The sequence below is a fragment of the Nerophis ophidion genome, linkage group LG12, assembly GCF_033978795.1.
Source record: "Nerophis ophidion isolate RoL-2023_Sa linkage group LG12, RoL_Noph_v1.0, whole genome shotgun sequence".
Lineage (NCBI taxonomy): Eukaryota > Metazoa > Chordata > Actinopteri > Syngnathiformes > Syngnathidae > Nerophis > Nerophis ophidion.
In genome coordinates, this window is record NC_084622.1 from 56,088,869 (window position 1) to 56,113,958 (window position 25,090).

General features: G+C 42.2%; 1 protein-coding gene across 5 annotated transcripts in view; it reads left to right on the forward strand.

The window, feature by feature from the left end:
* Positions 1 to 3,473: 3,473 nt before the first annotated feature.
* Positions 3,474 to 25,090, forward strand: part of mlc1 (modulator of VRAC current 1) — a 52,050-nt gene continuing 30,433 nt past the window's right edge. For 4 of the 5 annotated variants that reach the window (XM_061917828.1, XM_061917827.1, XM_061917826.1 and 1 more), the window contains exons 1-8: positions 3,474 to 3,617; positions 13,185 to 13,447; positions 19,072 to 19,161; positions 22,744 to 22,797; positions 22,868 to 22,969; positions 23,058 to 23,159; positions 23,230 to 23,301; positions 23,363 to 23,479. In XM_061917828.1, coding sequence (XP_061773812.1) covers positions 13,202 to 13,447; positions 19,072 to 19,161; positions 22,744 to 22,797; positions 22,868 to 22,969; positions 23,058 to 23,159; positions 23,230 to 23,301; positions 23,363 to 23,479 — 783 coding nt within the window. In that variant the 5' untranslated portion in view covers positions 3,474 to 3,617; positions 13,185 to 13,201. The remainder of the gene's footprint in view (positions 3,618 to 13,184; positions 13,448 to 19,071; positions 19,162 to 22,743; positions 22,798 to 22,867; positions 22,970 to 23,057; positions 23,160 to 23,229; positions 23,302 to 23,362; positions 23,480 to 25,090) is intronic. The other variant, XM_061917825.1, reaches the window with a different exon arrangement.

Sequence of the window (25,090 nt, forward strand, 5' to 3'; positions counted from 1 at the left end):
TAGCTGTATGTACATATTGCATCGTTATATCCTCATTTGTAAGTATATTTGCATCCAGCCTTTCCCTCCACCCACATTTAATGCCAAACAAACACATACCAATCGACGGATTCAAGTTGCACCAGTGTCAAAAGATGCGAAAGTCCCTCGTTTGTTCTGCACATTTTACTGATGATAGCGATGTGACAGAGATGTGTGGATATCCTGCGACACTCAAAGCAGATGCATTTCCAACGATAAAGTCAACGAAATCACAAAGGTAAGTTTTCTTGATGTTATTGACCTATGTGCTAATCAGACATATTTGGTCACGGCATGACTGCCAGCTAATCCATGCTAACATGCTATTTAGGCTAGCTGTATGTACATTTGTAGCTATATTTGCATCCAGCCTTTCCCTCCACCCACATTTAATGCCAAACAAACACATACCAATCGACAGATTCAAGTTGCACCAGTGTCAAAAGATGCGAACGTCCCTCGTTTGTTCTGCACATTTTACTGATGATAGCGATGTGACAGAGATGTGTGGATATCCTGCGACACTCAAAGCAGATGCATTTCCAACGATAAAGTCAACGAAATCACAAAGGTGAGTTTTCTTGATGTTATTGACCTATGTGCTAATCAGACATATTTGGTCACGGCATGACTGCCAGCTAATCCATGTTAACATGCTATTTAGGCTACCTGTATGTACATTTGTAGCTATATTTGCATCCGGCCTTTCCCTCCACCCACATTCAATGCCAAACAAACACATACCAATCGACGGATTCAAGTTGCACCAGTGTCAAAAGATGCGAACGTCCCTCGTTTGTTCTGCACATTTTACTGATGATAGCGATGTGACAGAGATGTGTGGAAATCCTGCGACACTCAAAGCAGATGCATTTCCGACGATAAAGTCAACGAAATCACAAAGGTGAGTTTTCTTGATGTTATTGACCTATGTGCTAATCAGACATATTTGCTCACGGCATGACTGCCAGCTAACCCATGCTAACATGCTATTTAGGCTAGTTGTATGTACATTTGTAGCTATATTTGCATCCAGCCTTTCCCTCCACCCACATTTAATGCCAAACAAACACTTACCAATTGACAGATTTAAGTTGCTCCAGTGGTCAAAAGATGCAATCGTTGGTTAGAAGGTGATTACTGAATTGCTTCAATAGCTATTCGCTCAATAGCTTCAGTTTCTTCTTCAATTTCGTTTTCGTTATCTGCCTCCACACTCCAACCATCCGTTTCAATACATGCGTAATCTGTTGAATCGCTTAAGCCGCTGAAATCCGGGTCTGAATCCGAGCTAATGTCGCTATATCTTGCTGTTCTATACGCCATGTTTGTTTCTATTGGCGTCACTATGTGACGTCACAGGAAAATGGATGGGTAGATTTACAGATAGCACTTTAAAACCTTTTTTTGGGATATTCCATGATGGGTAAAACCATCCATCCATCCATCCATCATCATCTTCCGCTTATCCGAGGTCGGGTCGCGGGGGCAGCAGCCTAAGCAGGGAAACCCAGACTTCCCTCTCCCCAGCCACTTCGTCTATCTCTTCCCGGGGGATCCCGAGGCGTTCCCAGGCCAGCCGGGAGACATAGTCTTCCCAACGTGTCCTGGGTCTTCCCCGTGGCCTCCTACCGGTTGGACGTGCCCTAAACACCTCCCTAGGGAGGCGTTCGGGTGGCATCCTGACCAGATGCCCGAACCACCTCATCTGGCTCCTCTCGATGTGAAGGAGCAGCGGCTTTACTTTGAGTTCCTCCCGGATGGCAGAGCTTCTCACCCTATCTCTAAGGGAGAGCCCCGCCACACGGCGGACGAAACTCATGTCGGCCGCTTGTACCCGTGATCTTATCCTTTCGGTCATGACCCAAAGCTCATGACCATAGGTGAGGATGGGAACGTAGATCGACCGGTAAATTGAGAGCTTTGCCTTCCGGCTCAGCTCCTTCTTCACCACAACGGATCGGTACAACGTCCGCATTACTGAAGACGCCGCACCGATCCGCCTGTCGACCTCACGATCCACTCTTCCCTCACTCGTGAACAAGACTCCTAGGTACTTGAACTCCTCCACTTGGGGCAGGGTCTCCTCCCCAACCCGGAGATGGCATTCCACCCTTTTCCGGGCGAGAACCATGGACTCGGACTTGGAGGTGCTGATTCTCATTCCGGTCGCTTCACACTCGGCTGCGAACCGATCCAGTGAGAGCTGAAGATCCCGGTCAGATGAAGCCATCAGGACCACATCATCTGCAAAAAGCAGAGACCTAATCCTGCGGTCACCAAACCGGAACCCCTCAACGCCTTGACTGCGCCTAGAAATTCTGTCCATCAAAGTTATGAACAGAATCGGTGACAAAGGACAGCCTTGGCGGAGTCCAACCCTCACTGGAAATGTGTTCGACTTACTGCCAGCAATGCGGACTAAGCTCTGGCACTGATCGTACAGGGAACGGACCGCCACAATAAGACAGTCCGGTACCCCATACTCTCTGAGCACTCCCCACAGGACTTCCCGAGGGACACGGTCGAATGCCTTCTCCAAGTCCACAAAGCACATGTAGACTGGTTGGGCAAACTCCCATGCACCCTCAAGAACCCTGCCGAGAGTATAGAGCTGGTCCACAGTTCCACGACCAGGACGAAAACCACACTGTTCCTCCTGAATCCGAGGTTCGACTACCCGGTGTAGCCTCCTCTCCAGTACACCTGAATAAACCTTACCGGGAAGGCTGAGGAGTGTGATCCCACGATAGTTGGAACACACCCTCCGGTCCCCCTTCTTCTTCTTCTTCTTTTTCCTTTGTTCTTCTTCTTTTTTTCTGGGTAAAACATTTTTTTAAATTTAGAAAAATAAAATAAACCACTGGGAACTGATTTCTATTGGTTTTAAACCTTCTGAAATTGTGATAATGTTCCCCTTTAAAAACAAAACGTATTGATGACGTACTTTCACAGCTATGGCATTTGCAGTGAGTGAGTCTGGGCCTGACCAGGGGTGCAGGGCATTGTTAAGGCGTTGCTATGGTTACAGGACAATTCAGCATTACACACTGCATGGACTAATCCCGCATGTGCACTACACCTTATTTGCTACACCGTTGTTTTCCTTCATCACGGGGTATGCAGTTTGCACTTGGATGCACAATCTTGAAAACCGTTATTAAACATCCCGGTTTGCTACGTGCCCTTTTCGACACTTTCCAGCCGGAGGAAAAAAAGAGAGTCTGCCCTCGTTACTGTGCCCTCGTAACTGTGCCCCCGGCGCGAGCCCCTTCATTCTGGCCTCGTTGTCATGCACAGGCGCTCTCCTCTCTTTAGAGCACAAAAGTTGGCTGGCAGCACAACAGCCGTGTGTTTTAGCAGCACACTTTGAAGGCCTGATGAAGGGAGGGGGGTGGGGGACAAGTTTTCAGTGGTCTGTTTTGTGAGAAACAGCAAAGAGGGGCGGGGCGACTAGTGGGCGGCGAGAACGTGTAAAAGTGGGAGATGGAGTGCAAACGAGCTGGCTCTTATTCGGTTGATTTGATTTGAACCCGTTCAGGATACATTTTGTTGGACGATATTTGGTGTTATTCTGCAGGGGATCGCCACGGAAGGTAAGAGGAAATGACAAAGTGGGGAATGATATCGAGCCTAAATGAATGAAATATGTCACTTAATAGATCATCAAGGGTAGGTTTTAAAAAGGTTCCATTTTTTTTGTGAGTGCGGTGTATTTCTCAAACTTGATCATGAATTTCAAGTATTTTATTAGTTGGATTTCACTGCATGCACAGGTAGACTGATGGCATGCAATACATACGAGTGTATATGACGTCACCCTCTATGTGCCTCGACATTGCAAAAACTCAATCAATCAGTCAATCAATGTTTATTTATATAGCCCCAAATCACAAATGTCTCAAAGGACTGCACAAATCATTACGACTACAACATCCTCGGAAGAACCCACAAAAGGGCAAGGAAAACTCACACCCAGTGGGCAGGGAGAATTCACATCCAGTGGGACGCCAGTGACAATGCTGACTATGAGAAACCTTGGAGAGGACCTCAGATGTGGGCAACCCCCCGCCCTCTAGGGGACCGAAAGCAATGGATGTCTAGCGGGTCTAACATGATACTGTGAAAGTTCAATCCATAGTGGCTCCAACACAGCCGCGAGAGTTCAGTTCAAAGCGGATCCAAGACAGCAGCGAGAGTCCCGTCCACAGGAAACCATCTCAAGCGGAGGCGGATCAGCAGCGTAGAGATGTCCCCAACCGATACAGGCGAGCGGTCCATCCTGGGTCCCGACGAGCGGTCCATCCTGGGTCTCGACTCTGGACAGCCAGTACTTCATCCATGGTCATCGGACCGGACCCCCTCCACAAGGGAGGGGGGGACATAGGAGAAAGAAAAGAAGCGGCAGATCAACTGGTCTAAAAAGGAGGTCTATTTAAAGGTCAGAGTATACAGATGAGTTTTAAGGTGAGACTTAAATGCTTCTACTGAGGTGGCATCTCGAACTGTTACCGGGAGGGCATTCCAGAGTACTGGAGCCCGAACGGAAAACGCTCTATAGCCCGCAGACTTTTTTGGGGCTCTAGGAATCACTAATAAGCCGGAGTCTTTTGAACGCAGATTTCTTGCCGGGACATATGGTACAATACAATCGGCAAGATAGGCTGGAGCTAGACCCTGTAGTATTTTATACGTAAGTAGTAAAACCTTAAAGTCACATCTTAAGTGCACAGGAAGCCAGTGCAGGTGAGCCAGTACAGGCGTAATGTGATCAAACTTTCTTGTTCTTGTCAAAAGTCTAGCAGCCGCATTTTGTACCAACTGTAATCTTTTAATGCTAGACATGGGGAGACCCGAAAATAATACGTTACAGTAATCGAGACGAGACGTAACAAACGCATGGATAATGATCTCGGCGTCTTTAGTGGACAAAATGGAGCGAATTTTAGCGATATTACGGAGATGAAAGAAGGCCGTTTTATTAACGCTTTTAATGTGTGACTCCAAGGAGAGAGTTGGGTCGAAGATAATACCCAGATTTTTTACAGAGTCACCTTGTTTTATTATTTGGTTGTCAAATGTTAAAGTTGTATTATTAAATAGAGGTCGGTGTCTAGCAGGACCGATAATCAGCATTTCCGTTTTTTTGGCATTAAGTTGCAAAAGGTTAGCGGACATCCATTGTTTAATTTCATTAAGACACGCTTATATTTAAGCAAGCGTATATGCCGGAAATTAAGGTTGAATTAACCTCTTACGGCCCAAGCTGTTTGTTAACATGCTTTTTTTCTATTTCTCTTTGCTATTTGGGCTTATTGGACCCTAATTAGAATAACAACAAAAAATAATCGAATATTTAGTACTTAGTCCATAAGTACACAAACGTGTACTTCATGTGTAGTGACATGCAAATCCATCCACCCATCATCTTCCGCTTATCCGAGGTTGGGTCACGGGGGCAGCAGCCTAAGCAGGGAAGCCCAGACTTCCCTCTCCCCAGCCACTTCGCCGAGCTCTTCCCGGGGGATCCCGAGGCGTTCCCAGGCCAGCCGAGAGACATAGTCTTCCCAACGTGTCCTGGGTCTTCCCCGTGGCCTCCTACCGGTTGGACGTGCCCTAAACACCTCCCTAGGGAGGCGTTCGGGTGGCATCCTGACCAGATGCCCGAACCACCTCATCTGGCTCCTCTCGATGTGAAGGAGCAGCGGCTTTACTTTGAGTTCCTCCCGGATGACAGAGCTTCTCACCCTATCTCTAAGGGAGAGACCCGCCACCCGGCGAAGGAAACTCATTTCGGCCGCTTGTACCCGTGATCTTATCCTTTCGGTCATGACCCAAAGCTCATGACCATAGGTGAGGATGGGAACGTAGATCGAGCGGTAAATTGAGAGCTTTGCCTTCCGGCTCAGCTCCTTCTTCACCACAACGGATCGATACAACGTCCGCATTACTGAAGACGCCGCACCGATCCACCGATTTGACATGCAAATCAAATTTTTATTTTTACCCTTTTTTTTTTCCAAATTCTATTGTATGTTATACTGTTCTGACACCACCAGATGGCAGTATTAGTGTCCACATAAGCGTCCATAAGACCCCAATTCGGTAGTGTACACAATTTTGGAAATAAGAGCAAAAAGGTGTTGTCCACGTATGTGGCCACTAAGGCCTTTGGAGGTCAATGGTTAGAGAAAATTACCGTATTTTTCGGATTATAAATCGCTCCGGAGTATACATCGCACTGGCCGAAAATGCATAATAAAGAAGGAAAAAAACAAATATAAGTCGCATTTTGGGGGGGAAATTTATTTGATAAAATCCAACGCCAAGGATAGACATTTGAAAGGCAATTTAAAATAAATAAAGAGGCTGAATAAGTGTACGTTATATGAGGCATAAATAACCAACTGAGAAGGTGCCTGGTATGTTAACGTAACATATTATGGTAAGAGTCATTCAAATAACTATAACATATAGAACATGCTATACGTTTACCAAACAATCTGTCACTCCTAATCAATAAATCCGATGAAATCTTCTTCCTCGATGTCGCTTCTAAACAACTCTGCCCACTCCAAAGGTATGCGCCGCATCCTCTTCCTTTTGCTGCATATTTCACTACGTCCAGCTTGTAATCTGCACTACATGATTTCCTTTTCGGTGCCATTTTTTGTTCAGCCCTTCTCAGTTTTTATAAGTTATCGCCAACGATGAAATGATCCATTTTAATAGCTACGGCCGTAGCATATAGCATATAGCAGTTAGCATTCCATGACCCACAATGCACTTCTGCCATGCCCCTCCCCCGCCAAATTCTTATTGGTTGACGTGTGTGTGAGGATTGCTGACACTTTCTTTGTCTCTTCCGCGAATGAGATAAATAATATTATTTGATGTTTTTAAGGTAATGTGTTAATAATTTCACACATAAGTCGCTCCGGAGTATAAGTCGCACCCCCGGCCAAACTATGAAAAAAACTGCGACTTATAGTCCGAAAAATACGGTATCCAATTAAGAAAATATTTTTCGAAAATAAAGTTTGTAGTATAAATGCTACCCATCAAGCCTTTTTTTCATTTTTTGTGCAAATTCTGGGACTTTTATTTGTTGGGCGGCATAGCTCGGTTGGTAGAGTGGCCGTGCCAGCAACTTGAGGGTTGCAGGTTCGATTCCCGCGTCCGCCATCCTAGTCACTGCCGTTGTATCCTTGAGCAAGACACTTTACCCACCTGCTCCCAGTGCCACCCACACTGGTTTAAATGTAACTTAGATATTGGGTTTCACTATGTAAAGCGCTTTGAGTCACTTGAGAAAAGCGCTATATAAATATAATTCACTTCACTTCATGTAAATGGGAAAAAAAGATTGTAATCATACAGAAAATATACATTCATAACAGTTTAATGAGAAATGTTAATAGTGATTTTATGTTTTTATTAGGTTTTTTTGTTCATCATAGCTCGGTTGGTAAAAGCGGCCGTGCCAGCAACTTGAGGGTTGCAGGTTCGATTCCCGCTTCCGCCATCCTAGTCACTGCCGTTGTGTCCTTGAGCAAGACACTTTACCCACCTGCTCCCAGTGCCACCCACGCTGGTTTAAATGCAACTTAGATATTGGGTTTCACTATGTAAAGCGCTTTGAGTCACTAGAGAAAAGCGCTATATAAATATAATTCACTTGAATTCACTTCATAACAAGTGATCTACCCTGACTACATGTCCAGTTATTAAAAAGTGTTCAAAGTTTTTTCTTGAATCTTCTTTTATCTTAGAGAGTTTAGTCATTACTACTTAACATAAATAAATTGGAAACCTTGTAAGAACAAATAATTACCAGATTAAATTAGTATATTTGACCTTGATTTTATTGTTGTAGTGTACACTTTTGTCGTCTGATGTGACTTCTTTCAAATAGCATTTAAGCAAGGTGTGGAGGTTTCCATACCGTGGGTTCCTCAGACCACTAAATACTGCCACGAGAGCCCGGATCAGGGTTGTAACACTGTTTTATTTTCATAAAGTGTTGCAGGGGTTTTGCTTTGCAGCAAACTGTCTTTTTCCTGCTCTTGCTCCAGCTCCCACAATGTGTCTCCTCCCGGCTGCTGCTAATAAAGGCGACAGGTGATTAAATAACAAGGCCTACCTAGGCCATCTACGCACCTGTCGCTGTCTTCGAGGCCGGTCCTGGCACACCCCGTTCCGCGTCAGGCCCGCAGGCCACGCCCCCCTCCACACAAGACTATATGCCTGAAATTGGGTTTAGCAACATTTATTATTTTACTGCAAAAAAAAAAAGATTATGCAATTAAAAAATATCTTTCGAAAAACACGTTTACAATATAAATGGTACCCATCAAGCTTAATGTTAATTTGTATGCAAATTCTGTGACTTTTAGTCAAGTAAATGGGAACAAACGATTGTGATCATGCAGACAATACATTTAAAACACATTTTAATTAAAAGTGCTATTTTTTTTTACTTTTTTTTTTTTAATCATAGCAAGTGATCTAACTGCCTACCCTGACTACAAGTCCAATTATTACACATGTTCAAAGCTTTTTCTTGAAGCTTTTTATGTCAGAGTTTAATCATCACTATTTAACATAAATAAATTGGAAACATAATTAGGAAATATATTTGACAGTGTTTATATATATATATATATATATATATCCATCCATCCATCCATTTTCTACCGCTTATTCCCTTCCGGCGTCGCGGGGGGCGCTGGCGCCTATCTCAGCTAAAATCGGGCGGAAGGCGGGGTACACCCTGGACAAGTCGCCACCTCATCGCAGGGCACACAATATAAATAATCATAAATAGAAAAGGTACCCATCCATCCATCCATTTTCTACCGCTTATTCCCTTTTTTTGGGGTCGCGGGGGGCGCTGGCGCCTATCTCAGCCACAATCGGGCGAAAGGCGGAGTACACCCTGGACAAGTCGCCACCTCATCGCAGGGCACACAATATAAATAATTATAAATAGAAATAAATAGAAAAGGTACCCATCCATCCATCCATCCATTTTCTACCGCTTATTCCCTTCCGGCATCGCGGGGGGCGCTGGCGCCTATCTCAGCTACAATCGGGCGGAAGGCGGGGTACACCCTGGACAAGTCACCACCTCATCGCAGGGCACACAATATAAATAATCATAAATAGAAAAGGTACCCATCCATCCATCCATTTTCTACCGCTTATTCCCTTTTTTTGGGGTCGCGGGGGGCGCTGGCGCCTATCTCAGCTACAATCGGGCGGAAGGCGGGGTACACCCTGGACAAGTCGCCACCTCATCGCAGGGCACACAATATAAATAATTATAAATAGAAATAAATAGAAAAGGTACCCATCCATCCATCCATTTTCTACCGCTTATTCCCTTTTTTTGGGGTCGCGGGGGGCGCTGGCGCCTATCTCAGCTACAATCGGGCGGAAGGCGGGGTACACCCTGGACAAGTCGCCACCTCATCGCAGGGCACACAATATAAATAATTATAAATAGAAATAAATAGAAAAGGTACCCATCAAGCTTAATTTGTGTAACGATTGCTGGGCATTGTGATGCAGGTTCGTTCTTTCAAGATGCAGTCGGGCTACGAACACAGCGTGGAGGTAAGAAATGAAGATTTATTTAACTAATAAAACTGACTAGGAAACACAAAAACTTGCACGAGGCACAAAAGGGGAAACAAAAGCTACTAGCGAGTAGAAACATAGAATAGAAGTCGTCACTTGATGCGTGTAAAGCAAATTAGAATGCGAAAAATAATGAAGAAGGCAGGCTTAAATAAGGACGGCGATTAGCAATAACAGGTGTGCGTCGAAAGCGAGGAGCAGGTGAAACTAATAAGAAACCATGGTAACCAGATAAATTAGGATATAAGGAAGTCATATAACAGAATGTGATACAAAAACGGAACAAAACTAGAATAAGGGATGATCCGGGCAGCGGATCATAACTAAATTTGTATGCAAATTCTGCGACTTTTAGTCAAGTAAATGGGAACAACCAATTGTAATCATACCGAAAATACATTTATAAGACAGTTTAATGACAAATTCCAATTATTAAATGTTTTATATTATGAATTTTTTTCATCATAACAAGTGAGGCTCTGCTCTGCTGCCGACCCCGACATGTCCCAATTACTTATACTTGTTGAAAAGCTTTTTATTGAAGCTTTTTTTTTCATCTCAGTTTAGTCATCACTACTGACATAAACAAATTGGAAAAAACAATAAGAAAAAATATTTGCCAGTCTTAAATTAGCATATTTGACCCTGATTACACAACTCAACGTTCTGTACAGTCACAAAATGTGCTGCTATGTAGAAGTAGAATTGTTTTGGTAAAATTTTATATGATACAGTAGCACCTCAACTCAGAAGATTAGTTTTGTGGTTGAGCTCTTAATTTAGAACACTTGCATCCCCCCCCAAAATCCCACAAAAAACAGCACAATCTTATCAGGAACAACACGCCTTTTCATGCTTTTCGAGCAGAAATATTGTATAAGAAGAATACCATAAAAAGTACTATGGACAATGACAGAAATTTTGTGCAGTATGTAATAATAAAGTTCAGTGTTACTTTGGAGAGCGGACCTGTAACGGTGTCTCCTTCCAGCTGCTTCTCTGTCAAACACACATTCAGCAGCTTATCCATATTTTCATGTAGTAAATGTTCCACCGTTTATATATTTTAATACTTTTACCTGCCGTGAGAGTCATTCTAGTTTAGAATAGTGCAGACGAGCAATGATACACCCAAACTGTATCACAATCATTTTTTCATTTATGCTTTTGATGATTTCTGTCTTTAATTCAATAAATACCATCAACTTCTTCTTCTCAGCACTGTCTTCCGTACTCACTTCTTCTTTCTAATAGTTATGTCAATCTCTAGCAATAAACTAATGCTAGACCAGATGTTTTGGTCGAATCTTACGTCCCATGTGACATTTTCTGTACTGAAATTAATTGAGGGGTTTCTAGGAAATAACGTTTTGGTAACACTTTAGTATGGGGAACATATTTTAAGTAAAAAATACTTATTTTAGAGTTATTTGGACACTATTAACATTTGTAGTTTTTGTTAGTTAGGGTTAGGGTTATGATTAGACCCTAACCTTGACCCTAACCCTTAATAAGTACTTATTAATGACTAATTAAGAGTGAATATGTTACTAATTTGCATGTTAATGAGCAAATAATTAATGGTGAATATGTCCCAATACTAAAGTGTTACCCAATTTTTTTTTTTTAACTTAAAACATAACAATGAGCCGAAAACACTTTTATGTTAGGGTATTTTTAAATTGGTTAAAAAAATATATATTATATACATAGGAAAAGAAACAGGCACTCTTCAAAAAACTTAGTAAAACTAAAGTAAAGAGGTACACGCAGTAAGTGTACTTAAAGAAAAAACAAGGCCATATTTTTATTAACTTCAATATAAACTGTTCAGGCGTTTCAAAACACAGAACGGTTTGGACAATGTCTTCGTCAGTGTGCAATTTCCAACAGGAAGTGATGCGCTTAAATAGTCGCAGCTGTGGTCAATTAATTAAAACAGTATAAAATAATAATAGACAAAAATGGAAAATGGTACAAAATAAATCAAAGACTCAGTACAATATCAAAGAAAAAAAGCAATTAAAATCGATTAAAAAGCAGTAAAAAAAAAAAATATCTAAATTTATAAAGCAATTAAAAAAAAAAAAGCATTAAAAAAAAATTAACTTTTTGTTTGAAAAAAGGCCTTAGTGGCACACATATGTGGACAGTACCTTACCGGGCCGCGGCTCGATTGGTACCAGTGGCTGCAGAATATTTTTTTATTATTTTTTTATTTGAAAAATAATAATAATAATAATAATATATATATATTTTTTTTTAATTTATTTATTAAATTAACATAAAAAAAACAAGATACCCTTACAATTAGTGGTTATCAAGCGTTGACCGGTCCGCAGCTACAAAAAAGGTTGGGGACCACTGGTGTACACTACTGAATTGGACTCTTATGGCCACTTATGTGGACACTTATACTGCCATCTGGTGGTGTCAGAAGAGTATAACATACAATGGAATTTGGGGAAAAAAGGTGTAAAAATAAAAATGAGCATGTCACTGCACATGAAGTGCACGTTTGTGTACATATGGACTAAGTACATCATATCAAAAGAGGATTTTTAGTTTTTATTCTAATTAGGGTCCAATAAGCCCACATAGCAAAGAGAAATAAAATAAAAAAAGCATGTAAACAAAAATCTTGGGGTCTTTAGAAGTTAAGACCTACTGTATTTCTCAACAACATACACAAGTGACAAAACTGCAAATACTGACTTTAGACAATCATTACAAAAACGGCCATCATTTTTATTTTTATTTTTTTTTTACAGTAAATCCAATTTTCTTTCAAATCTGTGAACCAGCCGTTGGCCAACCAGAACATTTGGGTGGAAACATGTGTCCGATACAGGTCTTTCACTTTCAGTAGAATCATTTAAATCTCACCTTAAAACTCATTTGTATACTCTAGCCTTTAAATAGACCTCCTTTTTAGACCAGTTGATCTGCCGCTTCTTTTCTTTTTCTCCTCTGTCCCCCCCCCCCCCCCCCCCCCCACCCCCCCCTCCCTTGTGGAGGGGGTCCGGTCCGATGGCCATGGATGAAGTACTGGCTGTCCAGAGTCGGGACCCAGGATGGACCGCTCGCCTGCGTATCGGTTGGGGACATCTCTACGCTGCTGATCCGACTCCGCTTGGGATGGTTTCCTACGGACGGGACTCTCGCTGCTGTCTTGGATCCGCTTTGAACTGAACTCTCGCGGCTGTGTTGGAGCCACTATGGATTGAACTTTCACAGTATCATGTTAGACCCGCTCGACATCCATTGCTTTCGGTCCCCTAGAGGGGGGGGGGGGGGGGTTGCCACATATGAGGTCCTCTCCAAGGTTCTCATAGTCATCATTGTCACTGGCGTCCCACTGGGTGTGAGTTTTCCTTGCCTTTATGTGGGTTCTTCCGAGGATGTCGTAGTCGTAGTGGTTTGTACAGTCCTTTGAGACATTTGTGATTGAGGGCTATATAAATAAACATTGATTGATTGATTAATTGACTTTCACTTTTGATTTTCACCTACCTGTCCAGCAGCAGCAGTAGCGGCGATGCAGCGCGAGGAGGTATCGGCGAGAGAGGAGTTCACCTACAGCCACATGTCCTCGCTGGAGAGAGGTGGCGGCTCACTGGGGAGGAAAGGGAGCAGAGGATTGGACAGGAGAGAGCAAGAAGGCTCAGAGCGGGACAGCTACACCGTGGACGTGAGGGCCAGTGACCTGCAGCTGGCCCAGTCGGAGCCTCTAAAGCACCCCTGCTTCAGCTACAGGGCCTGGCTCTACAGCGTCCTGATCGGGGTGAGAGGTGGCATATGATAGGATTCGCTTCTGTGTTCACTCGGACACACACATGCTCCGGGGTCGGCACCATCCACCCGCCTTGGGCATCTGTTTGTCACAGTGACGAGAATCTTATTCTCTGCTTCCTTTGTTAGAAAGTCAATGACAGCAACTGAACCCATTGAATACTGTTTGAATACAGCAATGCTAAATATATTTACTTACATTATACACTGATTGTTCATGAGTTTATCTACTTTACTTCACGGTAGGGGTGAGGGTTTCATTTGTTTTCAGACACGCCTTAGTCGGATTACGAAAACTCCGCCTTTACAGTTGCGCGATTCGACATACAAAGGAGTAGAAAGAAGCGGGGTTTATCTAATCCTGCAATTAATGATATTTTGTTCGCTTCCAGAATTTGAATGAGGAACATGGAATCATAAATAAAGGGAGTGGCCTTTTCTACTTATATTCAATTGAATAGACTGCAAAGACAAGACGGGACAAACAAGGATGGGGCGAGGGTCAGGACTTTGTGAAAAAATGCGTGAGCAAATTAGATTAGATGGATTAGATCAGGGGTCGGGAACCTTTTTGGCGGAGAGAGCCCATCCATCCATCCATCTTCTTCCGCTTATCCGAGGTCGGGTCGCGGGGGCAACAGCCTAAGCAGGGAAACCCAGACTTCCCTCTCCCCAGCCACTTCGTCTAGCTTTTCCCGGGGGATCCCGAGGCGTTCCCAGGCCAGCCGGGAGACATAGTCTTCCCAACGTGTCCTGGGTCTTCCCCGTGGCCTCCTACCGGTTGGACGTGCCCTAAACACCTCCCTAGGGAGGCGTTCGGGTGGCATCCTGACCAGATGCCTGAACCACCTCATCTGGCTCCTCTCGATGTGAAGGAGCAGCGGCTTTACTTTGAGTTCCTCCCGGATGACAGAGCTTCTCACCCTATTTTACGTATAAAATACTACACGGTCTAGCTCCATCCTATCTTGCCGATTGTATTGTACCATATGTCCCGGCAAGAAATCTGCGTTCAAAGGACTCCGGCTTATTAGTGATTCCCAAAGCCCAAAAAAAGTCTGCGGGCTATAGAGCGTTTTCCGTTCGGGCTCCAGTACTCTGGAATGCCCTCCCGGTAACAGTTCGAGATGCCACCTCAGTAGAAGCATTTAAGTCTCACCTTAAAACTCATTTGTATACTCTAGCCTTTAAATAGACTCCCTTTTTAGACCAGTTGATCTGCCGTTTCTTTTCTTTTTCTTCTATGTCCCACTCTCCCTTGTGGAGGGGGTCCGGTCCGATCCGGTGGCCATGTACTGCTTGCCTGTGTATCGGCTGGGGACATCTCTGCGCTGCTGATCCGCCTCCGCTTGGGATGGTTTCCTGCTGGCTCCGCTGTGAACGGGACTCTCGCTGCTGTGTTGGATCCGCTTTGGACTGGACTCTTGCGACTGTGTTGGATCCATTGTGGATTGAACTTTCACAGTATCATATTAGACCCGCTCGACATCCATTGCTTTCCTCCTCTTTAAGGTTCTCATAGTCATCATTGTCACCGACGTCCCACTGGGTGTGAGTTTTCCTTGCCCTTATGTGGGCCTACCGAGGATGTCGTGGTGGTTTGTGCAGTCCTTTGAGACACTAGTGATTTAGGGCTATATAAGTAAACATTGATTGATTGATTGATCTCTAAAGGAGAGCTCCGCCACACGGCGGAGGAAACTCATTTCGGCCGCTTGTACCCGTGATCTTATCCTAATCGGTCATGACCCAAAGCTCATGACCATAGGTGAGGATGGGAACGTAGATCGACCGGTAAATTGAGAGCTTTGCCTTCCGGCTCAGCTCCTTCTTCACCACAACGGATCGGTACAACGTCCGCATTACTGAAGACGCCGCACCGATCCGCCTGTCGATCTCACATCCACTCTTCCCCCACTTGTGAACAAGACTCCTAGGTACTTGAACTCCTCCACTTGGGGCAGGGTCTCCTCCCCAACCCGGAGATGGCATTCCACCCTTTTCCGGGCGAGAACCATGGACTCGGACTTGGAGGTGCTGATTCTCTGAGAGTGCCATGAAAGCCAAATATTTGAAAATGCATTTCCGTGAGAGCCATATAATCTTTTTTTAACACTGAATACAACTAAATGCGTGCATTTTTGAGACCAACATTTTTACAGTATAATAACTCACTTATTCTTTTTAAAAATGGTAAAAAAAAAAAAAAGGTAAATGGTTGTACTTGTATAACGCTTTTCTACCCCTTTTTTAAGGAGCCCAAAGCGCTTTGACACTATTTCCACATTCACCCATTCACACACACATTCACACACTGATGGCGGGAGCTGCCATGTAAGGCGCTAACCAGGACCATCAGGAGCAAGGGTGAAGTGTCTTGCTCAAGGACACAACGGATGTGACTAAGATGGTAGAAGGTGGGGATTGAACCAGTAACCCTCAGATTGCTGGCACAGCCACTGTCCCAACTTCGCCACGCAATAACATTGTTATTCCAAAGCTAAACAATAATAAATATGATACTTCTTACAATTAAAGCGACTTCCTGAACAGGTGCGATGGAAAATGGATGGTTGGACAAAAACGCATAAGAATTTTTTATAATTTGAACGTTATTTTTAACACTGTGATTACCGGCGGAATTATTAATTACTTATCGTGTTAAACAACGTCAGCTAAGATTTATCTGAGAGCCAGACTCAGTCATCAAAAGATCTAGAGCCATACCCCTGGATTAGATCGTACTTTATTTATTCCTTCGGGAAAATAAACATTTTCAGCACAATCCCATTCAAGATCAGACAAACATTACAGGGAGACAGAACAGGATCGCATGTCGGGTCTGCCGGCTTCCAGCGCCCCTTACAAAAAAGGTGAGATACAGGTGAACAAGTGGGGAGGGAATGGGGGAAAAAATAGAAGATTAAAATTAAATTTTAAAAAAATCGGTCTGAAAATGGGCCCTCGAGAGGGGGTCCAGACTGAGGCCGAGGGGAAACAACAACAACTCATAGCCATATTACACATCCCTCTTACATGTGTATAAGAGGGAAACATCAAAGAAGACAAAGGACATCAAAGACATTATCGGACAGTTTAAGAACGTTTCTTAACAAGCTTTTCTTGGTTTTTTCTGTCTTGTGAATTGCATGTTTTAGTTTGAAAAGTACCTCTCTTCTCGTTTCAGGTCACTTGCCCTTCCTTTTCTGTCATCATTCTGATGTCATACCTGATCCCTGATTGTTTTCACCTGTGTCCCGTTACCCTCATGTGTCTTAAAAGCCCACGCCTCCCTTTGTTCCGTGCCAGATTGTCTCGTTTGTACGTGCCTCTCTAGCATCCTGTCCAAGCCTTGCCTAATCTTTGATTGATTGAGAAAAGTTAATTCATTAAGTTTCAATCAATAAATCTAATTGATTGATCCTTTTTTAGTAGATTGCACAGTACAGTACATATTCCGTACAATTGACCACTAAATGGGGACACCCAAATAAGTTTTTCAACTTGTTTAAGTCGGGGTCCACGTTAATCCATTCAAGGTAATTCATGGTCTCTTGTTTGAATATCTTTATCCTGAATTCCCTTGTTGATATTTTAAGTTTTCTTTTTCTCCTCCTCAGCAGAGTGATTTTAGTTATTTATTTTTTTGCTGCCGAAATGGTGAGTATTCAGTTTTTTTCTCACAGTTTTTGGAGTAAAATCTTTTGTTAACCTTTTTTAAAATAAGATACAGTGTAGACGTTTCATAGCCATTGTTTCTCCCTCCCTTTGTAGCTTTTTTTGTTAATGATACATTTCGTAGATTATATCCTGCGCCAAGTTTAGCTAGTTAATGTTTTTGTGCTTCCTCCTTTTGGAGTGATTTTCGGTTGTTCCTTTTTGTGGAACCTTTTTTTCGCCGACTAGTCAGGTTGATTTGCCCTGACTCTGAAGGTGAAAATAAACTTTCACAAACTTTCCCCATTCTGCATCTGAGTCCCATTTCTGACCAAAACTGTCAGAGCTATTGCAAGGAATTTAGGGATTTCACCATCTATGATGCGTAATATCATCAAAAAGGTTTAGAGAATTGGAGAAATCACTGCACGTAAGCGGCAATGCGCGTGACCTTTAATCCCTCACACGGTACTGCATCAGAAAGCGACATCAGTGTGTAAATGATATGACCACATGGGCTCAGGAACACTTCAAAAAAGTACTGTCATACAGTTCGTCGCGACATCTGTAAGTGCAAGTTAAAACTCTACTATGCAAAACAAAAGCCATTTATCAACAACACCCAGAAATGCTGCCGGCTTTGCTGGGCCCGAGCTCATCTAACACGGACTAGTGCAAAGTGGAAAAGTGTTCTGTGGTCTGACGAGTCCACATTTCAAATTGTTTTTGGAAACTGTGGACGTCGTGTCCTCCGGAACAAAGAGGAAAAGAACCATCAGGATTGTTATAGGCGCAAAGTTCAAAAGCCAGCAGCATCTGTTATGGTATGGGGGTGTATAGGTGCCCAAGGCATGGGTAACTTACGCATCTGTGAAGGCACCATTAATGCTGAAAGGTACATACAGGTTTTGGAGCAACATATGTTGCCATCCAAGCCCCTGTTTATTTCAGCAAGACAATGCCAAACCACGTGTTACAACAGCGTGGCTTTGTAGTCCAGGCCTGTCTCTCTTTGAAAATGTGTGGCCTATTATGAAGCCAAAAATACTTCAACGGAGACCCCGGACTGTTGAACAACTCAAGCAAGAATGGGAAAGAATTCGGCCTGAAAAGCTTCAAAAATTGTTCTCCTCAGTTCCCAAACGTTTACTGAGTGTTGTTAAAAGGAAAGGCCATGTAACACACACAATGTGTTGCTGCCATTAAATTTTAAGTTAATGATCATTTGCAAAAACAAAATGAAAAAAATAATCTCAGTTTCGAACATTAAATATCTTGTCTTTGCAGTCTATACAATTGAATATAAGTTAAAAAGGATTTGCATATCATTGTATTCTGTTTTTATTCACCATTTACATAATGTGCCAACTTCACTGGTTTCGGGTTTTGTATGTTTTAATCTTATTACATAGTTTGTCCTACACATCACATTTAGACTTCATTTTCCTGTTAAAAAATAGATCTGGCCCAATCGATACTGCCAAAAATATCGTTGACAAGGTTTCCCCATACTGGTATCGATTCTCATACTACATTATTGATACTGTGTAACATTTGGGGTAGTTAAACTATATGGCGGCTGAATAGTGTGCTGTAAAATCTAAACCAAACAGAGTTCAGGCACAACAGTTACACTGCAGATTAATGTCATTGCTAACATATATCATTTATTTGTTGTTTAACTGTATCAGAATCCAGACAAACATAAAAACGACACGTGTTATGCAAGGTGTCTTCTGCACAGTACTCTTTAGGAAGAGATGTTCTTCTGCATGGGTCTAGTTTCTAAGTGTATACGTGAGATAATGACAATTATTTCATCATTTTATACATGTCTGTATATGTATATGTATATGTATATGTATATGTATATATATATATATATATATATATATATATATATATATATATATATATATATATATATATATACGTTTGTGTGCGTGTCTGAGACCATAGGGCAGTCTTCTCATCACTTCTGGATTCTCTCTGTACCTGGGCAATCTCTTTCCTGTTGCCATGGACTACCTACGCTGCGCTGCAGGCTCTGTAAGTCACCTACTTATGACTGACTTGGTCATCTGCAGTTTAGACCTGCAGCTTGTTTTTTTTTTTGTTTTGTTGGCCCTCAGTGTATTGTAAAAATAAATAAAATCGATTATTAGCGGGACGCATTGTTAGATGTTAAACTAATTGTCACCTATGACGCAAAACTGGGATGTGGATGTTTAAATAGCTTAAAGGCCTACTGAAACCCGCTACTACTGACCACGCAGTCTGATAGTTTATATATCAATGATGAAATATTAACATTGCAACACATGCCAATACGGCCTTTTTAGTTTACTAAATTGCAATTTTAAATTTCGCACAAAGTATCCTATTGAAAACATGATGACGCGTGCGTGTGATGTCACTGATTGTAGCAGACATTTTGTTCCAACCCGATCCCAGCTAAAAGTCGTCTGCTTTAATCGCATAATTACACAGTATTTTGGACGTCTGTGTCGCTGAATCTTTAGCAATTTGTTCAGTTAATAATGGAGACGTCAAAGAAGAAAGATGTGGGTGGGAAGCGGTGTATTGCGGCGGCCTTTAGCAACACAAACACAGCCGGTGTTTCCTTGTTTACATTCCCGAAGGTGAAGCTTTACTATGGAACAGAGCGGTCAAGCGAACATGGTTCTCTACCACATGTCAACCGGCAGGTTTCAGTTGTGGCAATCCATCCATTTTCTACCGCTTATTCCCTTTCGGGGTCGCGGGGAGCGCTGGCGCATATCTCAGCTACAATCGGGCGGAAGGCGGGGTACACCCTGGACAAGTCGCCACCTCATCGCAGGGCCAACACAGATAGACAGACAACATTCACACTCACATTCACACACTAGGGCCAATTTAGTGTTGCCAATCAACCTATCCCCAGGTGCATGTCTTTGGAAGTGGGAGGAAGCCGGAGTACCCGGAGGGAACCCACGCATTCACGGGGAGAACATGCAAACTCCACACAGAAAGATCCCGAGCCTGGATTTGAACCCAGGACTGCAGGACCTTCGTATTGTGAGGCAGACGCACTAACCCCTCTGCCACCGTGAAAGTTGTGGCAATAAGTCGGCTATTACCGTAGATATGAGCGGAGCTTGCGTCGTTCCTCGTGCAGCTGTCAAAGAGGCACCTGCGGACTCTCTTGCCTCCTCCGACCGGCCGCTCCTGAACGTGGGATGCTTCCACCGTGGAGGAGGGGGAAAAAAAGCTAGGCCGACCGGTTGCCTTCGCCTCGTCGAGAAACGTGGCTTCCCTCAGAGACACTGGCGGTCTTTTTTTTTTCTGAGTAAAAAAAACAAAACTGCCCTGTTGTGCAAAAACACAAATGTCTACTGCAGTGGATGCTGGTTCTCAGGAAAAGATTGATTCATTAATTGATTGATTTGATCACACGTTGGAAGTCCCGCATAGAGAACTTTATCAATCGCCACAATATAATGATAAAAAACACGATAAATAATGCACAGTAATACATATATGACATTAGTAAAACATAATTCAACCCTTAAACTAGGCCTTTTGCTTGTAGAACAGGGTTATCCAAACCCCGGCCCACGGACCAAATGCGGCCCCGCTGGCATCTTCCATTTGGCACGTGTTCAATTTAAATAAGCAAACTGGCTGCACAAGGTGTTTTCCTGTTTAGTTTTAATACCCAGAAGGTGGCAAATTATCTGCATCTTGTGGACAGTTCAAGTACAGCATTATAACCCCAACCAAACAACCCATCCTAGTCATGGCGCAGAAAAAAAAAAAAAATCAACCAGCACTAAAAGTCAACACACATGGTCACACATAACACAACCTTCTCACATAACTTTGTGGATATTAATAAATCAGTTTAAATCCATTGCAAGGCATCCTGGTAAAAATGCAAAACACTCTCCGCACTTATCCATGTTGGACTATTAGCTGTTTGATATTTCTGATTGATTACAAAGATTTAAAAAGGTTGTCACGGAAATAAACAAAGTAAGAGTTGACCTTTCACATACTTTTGAAATCCAATTATAATATTTATCAATGATATCTCTATATTATTATAACATGTGAACACACACACAGAAACACATACACACACATACATATATATATATATATATATATATATCCATCCATCCATTTTCTACCGCTTATTCCCTTTTGGGGTCACGGGGGGGCGCTGGCGCCTATCTCAGCTAAAATCGGGCGGAAGGCGGGGTACACCCTGGACAAGTCGCCAACTCATCGCAGGGCCAACACAGATAGACGGACAACATATATATATATATATATATACATAAGGCACCAAAACTATGAACGAACACATGTGGAGTTATGTACTTAACGCAAAAAGGTGAAATAATAAATCATGTGTGCTATATTCTAGTTTCTTCAAAATAGCCACCCGTTGCTCTGATTACTATTTTGCACACTCTTGTCATTCTCGCGATGAGCTTCAAGCACACCTGTGAAGTAAAAACTATTTCAGGTGACTACCGCTTGAAACTCATCAAGAGAATGCCAAGAGTGTGCGAAAAAATACTTAGAGCATACACATAAATATATATATATACCTCTATCTATCAATCTATATATATATATATATATATATATATATATATATATATATATATATATATATATATATATTTAAGGGAATAAGCGGTAGAAAATGTATGTATGTATGTATATATATACATATATATATATATATATATATATATATATATATATATATATATATATATAGGTGTGGGAAATCACAAGCCTACTTCATCTCTACAGAACTGTTTCATGAGGGGTTCCCTCAATCATCAGGAGAAAAAAAAAAAAGAAAAAAAAAAAATCTCCTGATGATTGAAGGAACCCCTCATGAAACAGTTCTGTAGAGATAAAGTAGTCTTGTGATTTTTCCCACACACACATACATATTGCGCTCTACCACGGTATCGAGCACTACTCTCTGGATAATCCAATCAAGACATTTATATATATATATATATATATATATATATATATATATATATATATATATATGTATATATATGGTTACCTTGCATGGCATGCAGTCAGCTTTTGGCCCCCGCCCCAGTTTTTTTAGCCCAATACGGCCCCCCAGTTAAAAATTTTGGACACCTCTGATGTAGAATACGCTTAAAAGTGATATAACGAGGGTCGACTGTCTATAGCAGGAGTCGCGAACCTTTTTGGCTGAGAGACCCATGAAAGCCAGAAATTTTCAAATGTATTTCAGTGAGAGCCATATCATATTTTTTTTAACACTGAATACAACTAAATGCGTGCAAATTTTAAGTAAGACCAACATTTTTTGAGTATAATAAGTCTCTAATTATTTTTCATAACATTGTTATTTTCTTGAACAGGTGCAGTAGAAAACGAATGGATGGATTAAAATGCATGAGAATGTTTTATATTTTGAACGTTATTTTCAACATCGAAATACCAGCGAAATTATTCATTACTTATCGTGTTAAGCAATGTCAGCTAAGATTTATCTGAGAGCCAGATGCAGTTATCAAAAGAGCCACAGGTTCCCTACCCCTGGTCTATAGCTATTCATGGTTGTTTGACTTTTCTCCTCAGGGCATTCCGGCCGCCATAGCGAGCTTTGCCATTGCCAAAAACAAACGTGTTGCGGTGAGTGACCAGCAAAGAATAATCAGCACAACCTTTCCCGCGGGTCCTAAAGTACGCTTTCTTCCTCCAGGTGTCAGACTTCCAGGTGATCTATGTGTCCACCTTTGCAGTGACGACCACCTGCCTGGTTTGGTTTGGATGTAAACTGGTCCTCAACCCTTCTGCTGTCAATGTGAATCATCCGGCAGTCGTGTTGCAATATCAACTAGTCAATCTGTGAAATCAGACTAAGGCAACTTTTCTGTTTGGTGTTGGCTCAGATCAACTTTAACCTCATCTTGATGATTTTACTGGAAGTCCTAATGGCCACAACCGTCATCCTGTCAGCTCGCTCTGCAGAGGACTGCTGCCGCCATAGGAAGGTGTGTCTGATTCCTGTCACCCTTAACCGCCCTCAGTCTTACGCACACGTTTCCCGCATTCGTCCTCCAGTCTGAAACAAACGATCAATCTTTGGTCTCAACTCCGCCGGTCTTCCCTACTCGTCTCCTCAAAGCGTACTCTGTAAGTACATATGTTGTGAGACGGCGAGTGGCTGTGGGTGATGGGAGTGCATCTGTGACAGGTGATCGAAGTCATCGTGGGAATCTCTGCGGTCTTCGGAGGCATCATCGCACTCAACATGGACGCTTTGCTTCCCGGACCCTACTTGTCCGTCACGTTTTTCTGGATCCTTGTGGCTGTAAGTTTGTCTTGTTGAAGCTTCTTTTTACATGCAAACAACTGGTTAGTATAGTGACACATATTAGTTTATGATGACAGCCACTAAAAGAGGCGTAAGACCCTTTTTGTTCTCAGAACCGAAAGAAATAGGCCTAAAACTAATTCAGTGGACGCGGTTTTTAAAGAGGATATATTTATTTTAGGGCTGTGGAAGTCGTGTCCTAGCAGCTCCACTGTAGACACGGCACAAGAGCCAAGCATACAGTTTTAACCAAGTTTTTAATGTGCATATATTTGAATCCAACTTTTCCACGAGCAGAACGAGACTTTTCAGTCACGTCCGTATCCTCTCCCCCCCTCCTGCTCCCGGCCGCTTACTGTTAAAGACAACAGATGACTAGATTAACACGTACCACCTGTGAAATCGAATCACCTGCCATCTGTGTCTCGCCGTCAGCACAGCCACGACCCTGTCTGATGGTGCTTTGTTCTCAGCACCATAGACAGAGGCGGTGACCTTTGCTCCTGGAGGCAGTGCTGGCAACATCTCCCTCCACAAGGGCCTATACTGTAATTACACTGCTTTAAATAACTATTTAACTTTTTGACCTCAGGGCCTAACTTTTCCGCCACAGAGGGAAATCCAATCAAATATTAACATTGAATTTGTAATCTTACTTTATATTTAACTGTATTCCATAATCATATCGAACATTTTTTCAGTTTAATAGGATAAACCTTGTCAATGACTGGAATCATCTGCCTCTCTGAGGTCTTCATCAACCATTGGTCCCTTCAAAATGTCTCATTTGCTTATCCTAAAACTGAATGCCACTGTGTGTGTAATATGTCATAATAATATTCTATTTAATTTACTGCAATATAAGTTATTCTATTGTAAATATTGTCAATTCTGAGAGAGTGGTGTGAGCTGAGAGGTATCTGAGCAAAATTGTCTTTAATGATTGTCTGTAATTGTTTGTTGTGTAACTTGTACTGTGTTGTGTTCATTTTAAATGTTTTTGGTTCCCCTTGAAAACGAGATGCTGCATCTCAAGGGGCTTTCCATTAATGAATTCAATTAACATGAAACCATGTGTTAATCACAAAGCTTATTATCAAAGATTAGCTCAAGCTAATTGAAATAATTAAATTTTAATCATTTATAATGCGAAAGGGGCTCATATAAATTGAACAAAAATACCATTACATACAATAATCCAGTAGTAGTATAAATCAATCCTTATATATATTTTCTTTCTTATATAAACTGTCAATAAAGATAAAGAGCAAATGCTTTGGTCATATTTTTTTGCGCTGAATATACTTATCTATGACTTTAGCTCCAAAACCTCTTCTGTTTGTTTGATACAGAGTCGTGTACAGAGGTTTCAGGCGATCAATGATTGGTCAAAAGGCACTCACATGACTACAGGGCGCCATGACTGCTCCCAACTTTGGCTGCATTTTGCTCAGGACAGAACACACAGAAGAATTAATACAAATAAAAACAGATTAAATGAACAAATTAAAGAGATGGTTTGACAAAAACAGACTATCCTTGGATCTCGGTAAAACTGTTCGGTAAGAGTAGAAGAGGAAGTCCAACACAAATAGAAATAGACGGAGT